Source organism: Alnus glutinosa, chromosome 13, assembly GCF_958979055.1.
Source record: "Alnus glutinosa chromosome 13, dhAlnGlut1.1, whole genome shotgun sequence".
NCBI classification, from domain to species: Eukaryota; Viridiplantae; Streptophyta; class Magnoliopsida; order Fagales; family Betulaceae; genus Alnus; species Alnus glutinosa.
The window spans coordinates 1,954,055-1,968,951 of NC_084898.1; the positions used below are offsets into that span (position 1 = coordinate 1,954,055).

General features: G+C 33.5%; 1 protein-coding gene across 1 annotated transcript; it reads right to left on the reverse strand.

Annotated features, from left to right (window-relative positions):
• Nucleotides 1–7,216: 7,216 nt before the first annotated feature.
• LOC133854554 (probable inactive purple acid phosphatase 27) lies at nt 7,217–12,220 on the reverse strand. Its single transcript, XM_062290790.1, has 13 exons — nt 11,889–12,220; nt 11,700–11,787; nt 10,657–10,923; nt 10,420–10,528; nt 10,031–10,163; nt 9,819–9,954; nt 9,510–9,697; nt 9,237–9,423; nt 9,069–9,136; nt 8,789–8,879; nt 8,481–8,669; nt 7,361–7,441; nt 7,217–7,273 (listed from the first exon to the last, which is right to left on the reverse strand). Exons 1-13 carry the CDS (start codon nt 12,218–12,220, stop codon nt 7,217–7,219), a joined length of 1,926 nt encoding a protein of 641 aa, XP_062146774.1.
• Between the last annotated feature and the right edge of the window lie 2,677 nt (nt 12,221–14,897).

A 14,897-nucleotide genomic window follows, 5' to 3' on the forward strand; every position in this document is an offset into this window, starting at 1 on the left:
ATTTTTGAGATAAATTATAATTAAATGAATAAAGGTTTTGAGTTTAAATCTTAATTCTATATCGATCTTCTCTATTTTATGGTCATGATTTTTTTGGGAATTACTAAAATAAATACCCCCCAACAACTATTATCTCCTTACTGTGCCAAAGGATTGTCACATTTTTCCAGAACACATTGGAATTAACTTGATTTCTGAAAATTTAAGATACTGAAATTTAGTCATATCTCAATTTTAAGTTGCCTATAACTAATTTATGTAGATTAAAAAATAGGAGTATAATTTCTGAGGTGAACTTCTGAAATAAAAAATAAAAAATCGAATGATAAGAATATACATCAAGTATTATTCCACAATTAAAACACCTGGCCTGTTCATTGTTTATCATGATAAAGTACGTCATTTTCCAAGGGAAAAAAAAAAAAAAAAACGCATGTATTAATGGTGGTTTTCGTCGTTTTCGAGTAATGACATTGCCAGACCAATAATATGGTTTTCAATTATTTTACAACTTGTTGACTAATGTTGCCCAATAAATTTTTTTTAATACCATCGTCACATAAACGCGTGAGCAAGTTATAAAGTAAAGTAATTATTGATCAATTGTAGGTTTAGCATTTTTTTTTTAAAAAAAGCTTTATTTTAGAAAGAAAAATGTTGGTCTTCAAACTATTTTACAATTCTTTTACAATTTTTAACACGTGTTAATATGTAATCAGAGAGTGACTAATTTGTGTGTTTTCAATTACATGTTAACACGTGTCAAAACTTTCGCTCCACGCCTGGTTGCCATGGGAGGAGGGAAGCATCTCTATGCCTCCCTCCTCCTCCACCCTCCCTTCTAGAGGTCTTCGCCTCTTTTGAGGCATACTCACATCTTTTGAGGTGTTATCCATCACTTTTAGCGATCTATCATTGATCCTCCCAAAATCACAGCCTTATCACCTCCTCCGACCCGCTCCATCACCTCCTCCTAGTATTACCTTAGTTTTCAGATTTGGTTTTTTCAAAGCTTAATTGGTCACCATCCATCAATCAACTCCGCTCACAAGCACGCCTTACCACCATCTTCACCGTCCTCCATGGTCTCTGTTGCCGCCTCACACACCTCCACCTAGCCCTCATGCGCCTGCTCGTGAATCTCACGTGTCGTCGTGTAATTTTCATGCGTCCACGCCGCCTTTACTGCTGTTGGTGTTGCTATTTTTTTTTTTTTTTTTTGGATTTGGTGATTTATTTCCTCCTTCCTTCTTTCTTTCTTTCTTTCTTTTTTGTTGTTGTTTTCTCATATCTAGATTTGAGTTTTCCCTTATCCTAATATGGTTGGGCATCAGATTCACCGTCGTTGAAGGAGATCCCACTAATTCTGTTGTGTTCTTGTACTCGAGATGATTTTTTCCACCATTTTGGGCCATATCATTCCCCGGTTGCATTTCCATGGTGTTATTTAGGATTCTCTTACTCTCGATGTTTGAATCTATCATATTGGGCAGCGTCCTTCCCTAGATGTATTCCCACTCAACTTCCACCTACCTGATTTCCCATTGGTGTAGTGAGGTACTAATTATCTGTCTGGCTTAGGTGTTATTTGTACTTTGTAGTTCATTCTCATGTACTTACAAAAATTAAAAAAATAAAAGTTATAAAAGAGTTGTACGCATAACATTACCATTTCATGAATAAGATTCTCTCAATCTTTCTCAAAATATCCTATTTTAGGAATATAAACCTCTTTATTTCAAGTGAAATTAAGAGAAACCATTTTACGGTTCAACCTTTTCTTTTCTTTTTGACAGTACCTAATGATGAACATAGCGCTACTTAATTCATTAAAATTTAAACAATATGGCAGCATATCATGATCATGTGCCAAGGAAAAATCATGATTGGCCTCATAGTGCAAGAATCTTGAGTTAATTGGCTGTAGCATATGCAGTCTTAATCATGTTATATGGACTCTAACTCATCTTAATTAGATAAATAAGGCATTTTAATTGATTTCATCCTCACTAAAATAACAATTCGAAAAGACACATTTGGCGATGCTACTACTCTTTTTCTAGCATATTGTGAAGGTGAAGTTGGCCTCCAACCAAACCTTAATTAGGTCAACTTACTTCTTTTTTTTTTTTTTTTTTGAAATGCCATGTTGCAAACATGACTGGATCGGACAAATATCTGATATAAGATTTGGCTGAGAACAGCCTGTATTAGTGGGTTTTTGTTGGTCAACTTATGATTTAATGACTAAACCAACACTTTACCTGCTAGTTGAAGATCTCTGAAGAAATCAAACATTAATTATTGGTTAAAAAACAGAGGCACAAAGAACTGGAGTTTTATGTGAAAACTATGGATTCCATATTATATTGAGAAATGTTATTTTGTATTTTCTAAGCATTTTTTTAACAATATACGTAGTTGACATTGTATGTTCAATCCATCCCTAGATCTATCTTAATTAAAAAAAAAAAAAAATAAATAAATCAAAGATATATAAATTAAACATGCCACGTCAGCCTGAATATGCTGACAGAATTTTGAAAGAGCGAAAAATAACATTTGTCTATTATATTTACTGCATAAAATGAATGCATGTTTCATGTACGTCGATGTGGATCGCATATTTTATGTCAATTTAATTGGTATAAAAAACAATTTCTATAACCATAGTCGAGACTTTCAAAACCTGCGGGCTGCTAGCTATATGTTATTGCTATTATACCAACGTTGTCTGGATCTGATAGCATCTATCAATTATCAACTAGAAGAATATATATATGATAGGATCAATTTTATCCCATGAAAGAATATGACAGGAGAGGGTGGCAGGGAATACAAGAAAGAGATGATGTTAATTAATTATAACAAGCTAGACATTGACATTACGTGACCGAAAAGAAAAAGGAAATTAATTAAATGAATAATTAACCTAGTAAGAACATGATGTGAACCGAGCAAGAACATGATGCATGTGAACCGATTAACACAAAACACAGGAAAATATAAATTGGATGTTTTAAGTGAGCCAGAAACTCTCCAAAATACAGAAAATTGTATTTGACTTAATAATATTCAACATACTTTATTCATAAGCAAATGTCTTAAAATAATAGAACTGATATGAAGAAGTGAATTAAAGCAAATAGATGTCTGAAAATAACTAGATAACATCTTATAGATCACTATATCTACTAGAGAGTCTTACTCTAATACTACCATTATACTCTTCTTATATAGATAAGAGTCTTATTACAATCCTACTGCTACTACCTTATTTAGATAGTATCCCTTGATAATAGGGATACATCGTTATTAGACTTGAAGACTACTAGAGAAGTCTTCCTTTTGGGAGTCCAAGACTCCTTAGGTCAGGAACGTATCAAAACATTACTTTTTGGCCTTTGGACCCAATACTCGGTCCATTAATTAATTAATTCGATAATAGCCACATATATAGTACCACACTGGATTCTTTCCTTTGGCACGCCAATAATCATCTCAGTGGTTCCAGCAGAAAGTGATCGCACATAGGAGAGTCGTGAGATCTAGGGAACACAACAATAGGAGAGTGTCCAATGAGGGCGTGACACATGGCCAATAGTGACGACAAATCTGATATAAAAGGCGGCAGACATCAGGTAAAAAGGAAACTTTTGTCTCATTCTCTTTGACGCTAGCTATCTTTGTTTTCCTAAGATGATTCCCCTTGAGTTATACTAACTTAAGCATTGGAACTATCCCTCCACCAGCTTGTTTCGGCAAACTCTTCTGACTTCTGCTAAGCTCTTCTATCTTTGTAGTCACCTTGACATGCGGTCAATTGTTGCCTTTGCTATTACCTCAATACGAAAATGGGTTTAATGTCAACAAGAAATAAGTGTAATTTCATGGACAATTCACACTTTAATAAATAAATCATTTTAACTGGAAGTATCATGTATAAGTATATATTTTATTTGTAACTCTTCTTTGCATGGTCTATTCAAGATTTTAACCATTTCTCAGTAGGGTTGGCATGGTCTCGAGGGACACATAGTAAAACATCGATGCCCCGATGCTACTGCATACCATTTGGAATTATTCCCAACATCGTCCATCAAAGGTGGTCCAACCGGGTCTAACCCCGAGTGATCCACACCACTAATAACTTTCGTCCGTAGTGACCACCAATCAAACATAGTTGTGCCGGACCTGTTGATCACACTATAAACCATTGGTACCAAGGCGACTTTGAAATGAACTGGACCATCGAATAAAGTGTAGATACCGTGTCGGTGCTCATCATTCGTATATGGTGATCCACCATATAGAGTTTGTTAGTTTGTGTTGGCTGCATTCTGTTTGAAAAAATTACTATTATGTAATATTACTACATAATCAGGGATACCGTTTATTTCAGAGTCTTCATTTCAGAAAAGTGGTTCAAGATGCTCAGAGAAGATTCTATGCAAATTTTAACTCACAGAAGTCGGATCCCAAAATTCCGTTTGGACGGCCGCCCATCAGTGTCTAGAGGATTTAAATAGTTCAAGGTTGCATCCATCCGGACGTCATGACAACACGTCCGGACGCTCATCAGAGTTCGACAAGAAATCAGATTTCCTTCACAAACACATATATGGGAAGACAGTTGCATTCGTCTGGACGACAAGGCAACACCGTCCGGACGAGGTCCTTGATAAGGTAACACGTGGAGAAGAATTGCAACAGTTTGGATGCCAGAGAAACACCGTCTAGATGCGGTCCTTATTATGGTAATTACGTGCAACACAAGTACAACCGTTCGGACGCTAGGGCAACACCGTCCGGAGGTGGCCCTGATATGAAATCGCTTGGAGTGCATTATGGAAAGCTGGTTGCACAGTTGTCCGTTTGGACGACCTCAGCTTACGTCCGGACGCCGCCTGGAGAAATCCGTTTTAGACTTGTTTTAGATCTGCTGAGCCTATAAATAGAGGCCTCTAGGCATGCATTCTTTACAGAATTCGGTATTAAATTCTTTATAGCTTACATAGTATATTTAGGGAGAAATTGTGAAGATCTGCTAACTCTCAAGCCGTTGTTGTGTTGTTGCTGTGCTCATAATTGAAGTCTATCTTAGGGAGAAGCTCTAATGTAAAGGAATCTATAGAAGACTCCTTCAAGTAGGAGACTTGGTTGTGAGGCGTTCATGTTGGGTTACATGTCATAGTGTTAGATACGATCGTTGCATCGGGTATATGAGTATTACTTCTATGTACTCGCTTTGTCTTCTGATAGTGGATTTCCTGGATTTGGCTGTTCCAGAGTGTTTTTTCTCTTAATTGAGTTTTCACTTTGTCAACAAAATATTTGTGTTCTTTAAATTCCGCATTTACAATATTTTGTTACACATTGTGCACACACACACGGTAAATTAGAAGTTATTTATTTTTCATGGTTCATTTAACAAAATATAATTTAGGTCATCATCGAATGCCGCCACATTTTTTCCTTATTTAGGTTTTCTAATTGCTCTAATAAACCTAGTTTTCAAAGACTATAAAAAGGCCTCTATATGCTCCAGTGTAAAAAAAAAAAAAAAAAAAAAAAAAAAAAAAAAAAAAAAAAAAAAAAGTTCTTGGATCCTAGAGCATTCATGCTTATTCTCTCTTAGAGTTTGTTTTATTAAATCACAAAAATCGTTTAGCTTATCAGATTTCCAGTAAAAGAGATAAAGTAGAATAAATTTTCAGAGTTTTTAGGAGAATTGTTGCGGTAGCGAGCAAGTGGGTCACTTATCTAGTACAATGGTGTGTCAATTGAAAATGTTTTGTAAGCTAGTATAAACATCTTATAATTTCTCATTCTTATATAGTAGATTGATTTTCTAAATTTGGTTGTCTCGGAATGATTTTACTTTTGAAGAGTTCTTTCAAAAAGTTTCAACTTCGTCACCAAATTACTTGTGAAGAGCCTTGGCTTATTCTTTTTGAGTTAATTTTCCCGGTGTGATCTTAAAATTATGCAAAAACGTATAGTGCTTTGTTGCTTACAATAGAGTACTATAGACCTTAATTAACATTATACAATGTAAATGAGATGGGAAGTTTGCGTATGTATTGTTAAAAAGCTTTTGATATTAAACAGTGTTCTCTATATTAGCTAGGACTTGGATTTTATTTCTCATTCTTATTGAAATGATCAAAGAAGACATGTTAATAATCCAATCGATCTTGTTCACTTGATGGCATGATTAACTTTGTTTTTAACCATCTGGATTAAGGATAACAATTTTCAAACCAATTGGATTCTTGAGTTTTTTTTTTTATTATTATTATTGTTGTTGTTGTTGTTGGGTTCTTGTATATGTTCCTAATTTTTCCTCAATAAATTTGGTTGATTTGATTAAATTTTTAGATTCTAGGCTAGGTCATAAAAGGCTAACAGCTTTTGATTGTCGCCCTCGTATACTATTCGTGTTCAAGGTTTTGCTGTTTTAATTTCTTTCAATAAAATTATTATTCATAAGAAAAAAAATAAAATGGAAAAAAAGGCAAGAAAGATTTGAGATGTAAACAAAAACATCGGCTTTGTTTGGCAATGAACTTGCCATGCCACAATAATGCCAGCCAATCATTTTCTCTTTTTCTCACTTTTTTATATTTTTCAATAACAATCAACATTAAAATATTTCGACTTTTTTCACTTTTTATATCACATCAATAATTTTTTATTACTATTCAAATAAAAAAATTCACTACAATACAAAATTTTTTCACTTTTCTATTCAAATTCTTTTTACTTTATATCACACATTATGACTTTTTACTAATTCAAAAATTAATAGCTCACTACTCTGATCTGTACAAGTATTTGCCAAACATACCCATCATTCCTCTATCTATTTATTTCGTAAAAAGTGGGAAATAAAAAATTCATAGGGTTTGCCATGGAAGTTGGGAAAATATTAGTAGAGATGTATTTATATCATTTCTCTGGGTGAAATGCCTAATTAAGGAGCGGCAAAAGAAATTCATTTTTAGGGTTATTGAAGAATAAGCTAGACAGAATATATGGATTCAGCCATTCGGAGAATTAATGTTCAATAACCGATACTATTTTTAACTACCAAAATCCTTACAAAGACAAAAGAACTCTCTAGCTACTTCTTGTTGAGAAATGTAGCTGCTAGACAGTAACAAAAATTGCACTGAAACAATGAGTTTGGATATCCTGTTGTGCCCATGGAACCTTAACCTTTAATGATGCGGAAGCTGTCCTCAACTTCCCTTGTATTTGAGTTTACGAACTGCTAAAGTAAAGGAAATAAGTGAGATTACAACTTGATTAAATGTATGAGGGTAGATTCTATAGCTACAATTGCATGCATACTGACCTCTAAGTTGAACTCTTTCTTCATTGCATGAGCTCTCAGATAACCAAATTGTCTAATCCTTACTAGACTCCAGCTTTTAACCTGCTCCAATGGACAAGACCAAGTTCATGAATCAGATCGACCTATGCATACATGCGCAAGGGAGGGAACCAGGGGGTAGGGAATGACACTTAGGTTTTGAAACTTTTCTTTAATAGATATGCATGTGTGTGTGAAAGTAATACTATATGCAACACTGATATTCCATTATTATCCCACTATACTGATGTAGCAGTGTCAATCCTAATCCCATCCTACTATACTGACGTGACAATATTGTTAATCTACTATTGAATACACACACACACAATTTTAACAATGATTGATTCAATAATAGATTTGCAGTGTCATGTCAGCGTAATAAAATAGTGTGTGTTTGTGTGTATAGAGAGAGAGAGAGAGAGAAAGAAATGCTAGAAATATCATATAATGCTAACATGGTAGTCCCAACTAACACTTAGATCAATGCTTGTTAACCAAAAAAAAAATATTTAAGGTTTAGTTAGGACTTTTATGTCAGTATTATGAGATATTTGTGAATTAAAAATATGGTATATAACATTACTCGTATATATATACCACACCAATTAACTAATATCCCATTATGTTGACATGAAAGGATGTAAAACCTCTGGATTAGTCATTATTGAAAAAAAATTAAAAAAAAATCCTAATGACTAATATACCCAATCTCATCGTCATAGTGGGACAAAAGTAGTATATTAATTTGTGTGGAATATATATAAGAGTAATGGTAAAAACTACATTTTCATGTTACAAGGATCCCACGGGCCACAATGTTGGCTTGTCAGTTTTAAGTAGCCCTTGGATTTATTTTTTATTTTTAACAAGAACCAATCCAAGAATTTGATGGACTGCTTTATCAGCATTGTGGAATAAAAATATAGTTTCTAATATATATATATATATATATTAGAAATTAAGCCTGACCCTTTGTTTATACTTTGGTCCTCTAACAAGAAATTTTAGTTCCATTCCTACTTGTATGCATGTATGCGTGCATGATATATATATGGAGCATTGGAGAGAGATATATAGGTAGCCTCTGGGATCTACTTACTTGATTTGGGAAATCGTCTAAGGTAAAGCCAGCCATACCAATAATTGCGTGCACTGGGGCACTATAATTGCTGTGATCATATATGTCTATCCCAGTCTCATCTTTTCTTGGCAAGGCCTTGCATTCATTTCGGTAAATCGAGCAGATTCTCTCATAAACATGAGTGTGGCCAAAGAGAACCAGATCAACCTGGTGAATAGCAACCAAAGAGCCAATTTCTAACCAAGTCAAGCAAGGGAAGAGCACAATTTCATATCCAATAAGTAAAGGAATATATATGACTACTTAATTAGACCAAAAGGACTTACTTTATTTTCCGAGAGTAATGGTTCTACTTCCTCAGAAAATGTTCGATTCGCATCAATACCGTCTGCTCCGGAAGAATACATGGGTCTATGCCTACAATTTACAGATGTCAAAGTTTATTCTAAGGAACAAAATTAGTTTAATGGTATTTTCATATAAATTATATTTGAGAAAATTATACTTATCCCCTCAAACTATCATCTTATTTTAACGGAAGGAGTTAAAGTGGAAATTGCGAAAACTAATGAAGTTAGAATGTTAATATATGTAAAAATCACTTACCCCGTGAAAACCAACCAAGGAGTTTTTGAACGATCTATGGAAGCCATGTCATTTTTCATCCACTCATACTGAAAGATTTTGCATATATTTGAAAGAAGGTGAGGTGATATCATGAGATTAGATTAGGAGATAAACATGAAGGGCATATATAAAGCGTTTGATTCTAACCTGTTCAGATTTTTGTGTCCAATCATGCTCAGTAGACATCACTGTGAAGTGAACATTTCCTTGTTCTATGGAATACCATGGCTTATCCTTTGCTGAGGTTGGCATGGGAAAGTAAGCTTCATAAGGAATTCCACATTCTCCTCCTGAATCAGTAAGGTCATATACTGATCCCGAGTTAGGGTAATCTCTGAGAAAGAAAAAGAAAAATGTCAAGAATGACTAAAAAAAAAAAAAAAATTTATTCAAGTGTGAAAATGATGATGAGAAAGCTACCTTTCATGGTTTCCAATTGCAGTCATGTAAGAAACTCGGGATGCTACAGGGTTTATTTGGTGAAGGAAAAAATCCCATTCGACTAAAAAGCCAGTGGCATAGCTTATATCTCCAATGTGGAAGATTGAGTCTACCTTGTTAGAATCTACTTCATCGACGATGGCTTGAATAACTGAGAGGGACCCCGGCTATATATGTATAACAAAATAATGCACGTTTGTTATCATGTTATTAATGCAAGATTTCTTCATATATTTTTGATAGCAATAGATCATGATTTTGTTAATTCATTGGAATTTCTGGTCCTACCTGAATGTAGTGCTCCATAGAAGGATCACGGGGAGCCTTTCCCATATCCCCAAATGCTAAGAACTTGAGCTCATCTGATCCTCCACCGGCAGGTGGAGTTCGAAATTGGATTTGTTCACTCCAATCAGTTGAGTCACTGCATGCATGCAGTATGTGGTTTTTAATAAATAAAACAAATATATATGAAAAAAATTTCGAAAGTTGTGAACAACCTTCCATATCTGTAGGAGAAGGTGCTTGAAGGTTCAAGTCCTGTCATTACTGCAGAATGAATGTATCCTGGGTCATGCCACCCGAAATCCTGTGCTGGACTTGGTGCATTACGGCCATCATCATTTAACATCGCTGTTAAATTCACAACATAGGGGAAAAATTTAAGTAGAAAAGATCATAAGAGGAAGGAAAATGGTATATATATGTGAATGGTGACTGCCATTTGTGATTAATTGCCCTCTTTTGTATATGATGTTCACAAAAGAATAAAAATAAAACACCAAATAAAAATTCAAAGGTTGTCAAAGACAACTCTTAAAAAAAAAAAAAAAAAGTACATATACAAACTTCAAAAAATGAGCAAACAAAAGTAAATTGAGGAACTCACGACACATGTTATGTTGTGTAAATGTAGTAACTTCTGAGGTGACAGTTTTTCCGTCTCCATATTGTACTTGTTGGGGCTCGATATCTCCACTAACCCATGTTAATCTCATCTGCATCACAAATCAATGATCAACTTCAATTCACATGTACTTACAAAAAAAAAAAAAACAAACTTCAATTCACATGGTTTCTTTCTCAAATAATCTCTTTTATATATAATACATTATTTGATCTGTACCGAGGTTCCGGTGGAATCTATGCTTGAGATATGTCCATATAAAGGCTTTTTCGGATTGGCAAAATTGATGCTGTGTGACCTTGCAAGAACGCAAGGGGTTTCAAATCCCCCGCCAAAGAACACAAATTCGATGTCGGTTCTAATGTTAATGATATGAAATGTCAACATCCCACTGCAGCTGGTCACTACACCTTTACCCTTCCTACTTTTCTTGTGATGCTTCTTCTTGCAACTCAGATAGTCTGGATCTGTACTCATGTACATCCCCTGCATGCCAATTTTATATATGCAGATGAGTATTAGATATGAAATAGCTAGTGAATTTAGATGAGTTTTTATATTATTTATGGGTCCTAAAAGATAAAAAAATAATAAAATTTAATCATTTAATTAATATTGAGGCATGACTATTTTAAGTGAAGTGGATGATAATCTATGGAGTCATAGTTCCAAAAAACCTTAAGCCCATAAGAACAATAAAATTCGATTAATCAATTAATTAACACTTTAATATATATATATATATATATATATATATATATATATATATATATATATATATATATATATACACACTTACAAACTCTTCCCCTCAAACAAATCTGGTTTATGCTATAAAGAACCAATTCTAAAATCTAAAGTCCAAAGTAGGAAACATTTTATAAGAAAAAAAATTAAGCAACAAAATTTAATTATTTGGATGTTACTCCCTAACAACTTTGTTGTACTGCAAAATAGCAATTGAAAATATTTGATCATCGTATAAAATTAAACAAATAAATGGAAAAAAAATAAAGTGCTCTAGAAATTTACTTTTTAGAATTAAATATAAAAGCTTATTTTCATCTAATAAAAAACTCATACGAGGCTTATAATATGTTTACAATCCACTTTAGTATGTATGTAGCACCCACATTAATGCTGCTTCTTTTGTTTTAAAAGTACTTCTTTTTTTTAATAAAAATTGGATCAAGCTTGGAAATAAAAAAATTTAAAAAAAAAAATATATATTGAAGAAACAAATTATTGCTCTAGAAGATTACCTTGACGGGATAATGGCATAGGAGAGGACTGGTGTTATAGTCGCCAGTTTGCATATAAGCCACCCAATTTTCTGGACAACTTTCTACACTGCATGTTTAAGAAAAGAGAACCAAAAAAAAAAAAAAAAAAATTTGAGGAAAGTAAGTTTCTTTCTTGTTAATTTTAAATTTTAAATAAAAATCTCTTACTTAGAATGAGAAGGTGAAATCATGCCGACCCAGTCACTCTTTGAAGGATGCAAAACTCTGCTAACGGTAACCGTGAGATATTCTTCATCTGCAAGGTTGGATTTCCGACTAACTTTCATTTTGATAGAAGGGTCTGTGACGTTGGAGCACTCCATCAATGTTCTTCGATTCAACAGCCGAAAATTTGAGATTGCAGTGTGGTTTATATGCATGGCCATGGAGTTGATATATGAAGGGTGCAACGACCATGACAAACAAGGAGAAGAACTGACGAAGAAAGTGAGTAATATGATGAAGAGTCCGGAAACCCTACAGGAATGGCTAGTCTCCATGAGAGAACTGCAAGGATAAAACATGTTTGAAAATATAGATTTTTTAGGTTGGAAAATAATGTGGTTATGAATCCAATATTTATGGAGAAAACATAAAGGAATATTCCTATATAAGTGATGACTATTCTCATATTCCATCCTTATTTTACTGGCCGAGTATAGACTCGGACGTGCAAGACAGTGAAAATCAGTCATTTTTTTTTAAAAATAAATTTCTATTGAATAGTATTACTGATCTGCTTCACGTAAAATGCAGGGTTTGCAGGGTTGGTTTCCACATAAAATGCTGCAGGGTTGGTTTCTATCACTAGTTGTATAGATTGTATATATAAGATGCACAGATGTTTGGTGTATTTAATTGTTTTTATCATATATATATATATATATGTGTGTGTGTGTGTGTGTGTGTGTGTGTGTGTGTGTGTGTGTGTGTTGAATGAGATACAAAAAGATTGAGATAAGAGTTTTGCGCTATCTTAAACTCTATCTTTTTGTTGCGGTGTATTTAATTGTTTTTATCATATATATATATATATATATATATATATGTGTGTGTGTGTGTGTGTGTGTGTTGAATGAGATACAAAAAGATTGAGATAAGAGTTTTGCGCTATCTTAAACTCTATCTTTTTGTTGCTTTATCTCTGATGCTGATTTAAGCTATGAAATTAGATTGATGATTGATACTACTTTGGGTTTTTTATGATTGCAATTTCAAAAAGTGTAGTCTAAAAATAGCAATTTGAAAAAATAATTCTTAAAAACGCAGTTAAGCGTTTGTCAAAATTACAATTTGGTTTTCGAAATTGCAGGTTAGCTAGCCTTTAAAATTATGCATTTTCAAAAAAATACCCCCTATCAAATGCACCCTTAGATGGCTTTCTGTCTATTTAATTTGTCTTTATTTCTTTCTTGCGAACTTTTGTTTTTTACTTGTTTTCAATAACATCCCACAATTATATGTGTCTCTCTATCTTTAACATAACTTATAATATTAAAAGTTGATTAGGAAAGAAAAAAAAAAACTTATAATAATAAAAGTTAATTTAATTTCTTAACCTTCTGTTTTTGACTTTAGAGTTGCATAATTACTGGAGAACTAGTTTGGGGTCATCTAGAGAAGCAATGGTACAAATATTTGAAGAGTATATATATATATATATATATATATATATATGGGCCCGTTTGATCAAATTTTGAGAAGTTTTTTGGGGTTTTGAGTTTTTAAAAACGTAAAAGTTGAGAATTGATTTGACCGGGGAATTTGAAAAAGAGTTGAAATTTTGATTAGGAAAATTTTGGAAGCATTTTGTAAAAATTAAAAATTGTGAAATATAAAATAAAACAATTTGAGTAATGCTATATAGTAAATTCTCATACCACCACCATGTTACCATGCTAACTCTTGGACTACCACGACCGATTTGAGAGTTAAAAGAAGAAAATTGACGACTGGTTTGAAAGAAGAAGAGAGATTGCCGTTAAAATAAATGAGAGTTAACAGAGGGTTCAGGCGTTGAGTTAAATATTGTAAACAATATCAAGCTAGCCCTTATAATATCAACAATTCCATTAACTAAGTTAGGTAGTGGAGATTCGAGAAAACTAGCTAGTTAATATAGCACAAATTATTTTTTATGTTGCAAAAATGTCACTTTTCACTCATAGTAGGATTCGGCTTGGGTTTAATTTTATATATATATATATATATATATATATAATAATAATAAAAAAATTAAAAAAAAAATTAAAAGTTACATCATATTTAAGGATAAAAAATGGCTAAAAATCTTATTTATAGCATTACTCTTAAGTTGGGGCAATTGGTTATTGAATCATCAAAACTACTTTGATATTTTTTTATTTTTTATTTTTAGTTTCTATTCACATGATTTTTGTGAATATTAATTAAATGAATAAAGTGAATATTGAATGAATAAAGAGATGAAATCAAGGAAAAAAAAATCAAAGAGAATTGCTTGGAAAAAAGAAAGAAATGGAAGAACAAAAGTCATATCTTTTCTTTCTCTTGCCCTGAGATATTTCGGGGCTATGGGTCCATTTTGTTTTCTCTCTCTACCTCTTTTTTTTTACCTAACTTATAGCCCCTAGTGCAACAACAAGCACCAGTTTAACTTGGGTGGTGCTGATTTAGAGGCAGTGGGCGGAAAAGTTGCTTTGTTACCTATTCTAGGAGAGAGCAAAAACCCGCCCCGCCCCTAAAAACACGAGTTTTAGTGTTTTTTTTACGGGTACGGGTTGGATTTTAACCAACCCGTGCAGGGTGTGGGTTTAATTCTTTTTTTCCCACGGATCCCCGCCCCGCCCCTCCCCATGCAAATTAAAACAAAAAAACAAAAAACCCTAATTTGTTAATCCTTCTTCTTCTCTTCCGGCGCCACCCCCCCCCCCCCTCATATTTCATTTTTCTTTTCTTCCAGATTCTTCTTCTTTCTAGCATCGTAGCCCCTCTTTTTCTCTTCTTCTTCACAGAATCACAAAGAGGTAGGTCACCTCTTGACTGAGGGAGGAGTTTGTCAAGAAGTGTTTTTCCATATGGGTCTCCCAATCGAATTAGAAGGGGGCGTGGTTTTAGTCAGCGGTACTCTTATGCACGGCGATACACAACCCCATCTGCATCTCCTGTGAGGTCTTTATCATTATTGTGGATTCTTTG

Excerpts from the sequence above, each read along its gene's own strand:
- LOC133854554 (XM_062290790.1), bottom strand. The coding sequence starts at position 12,220 with ATGGAGACTAGCCATTCCTGTAGGGTTTCCGGACTCTTCATCATATTA. Across the intron at positions 9,137-9,236 it reads GGACACAAAAATCTGAACAG|TATGAGTGGATGAAAAATGA; the intron begins GTTAGAATCAAA and ends AAAATCTTTCAG. Across the intron at positions 7,442-8,480 it reads TAGACGATTTCCCAAATCAA|GTTAAAAGCTGGAGTCTAGT; the intron begins GTAAGTAGATCC and ends CCATTGGAGCAG.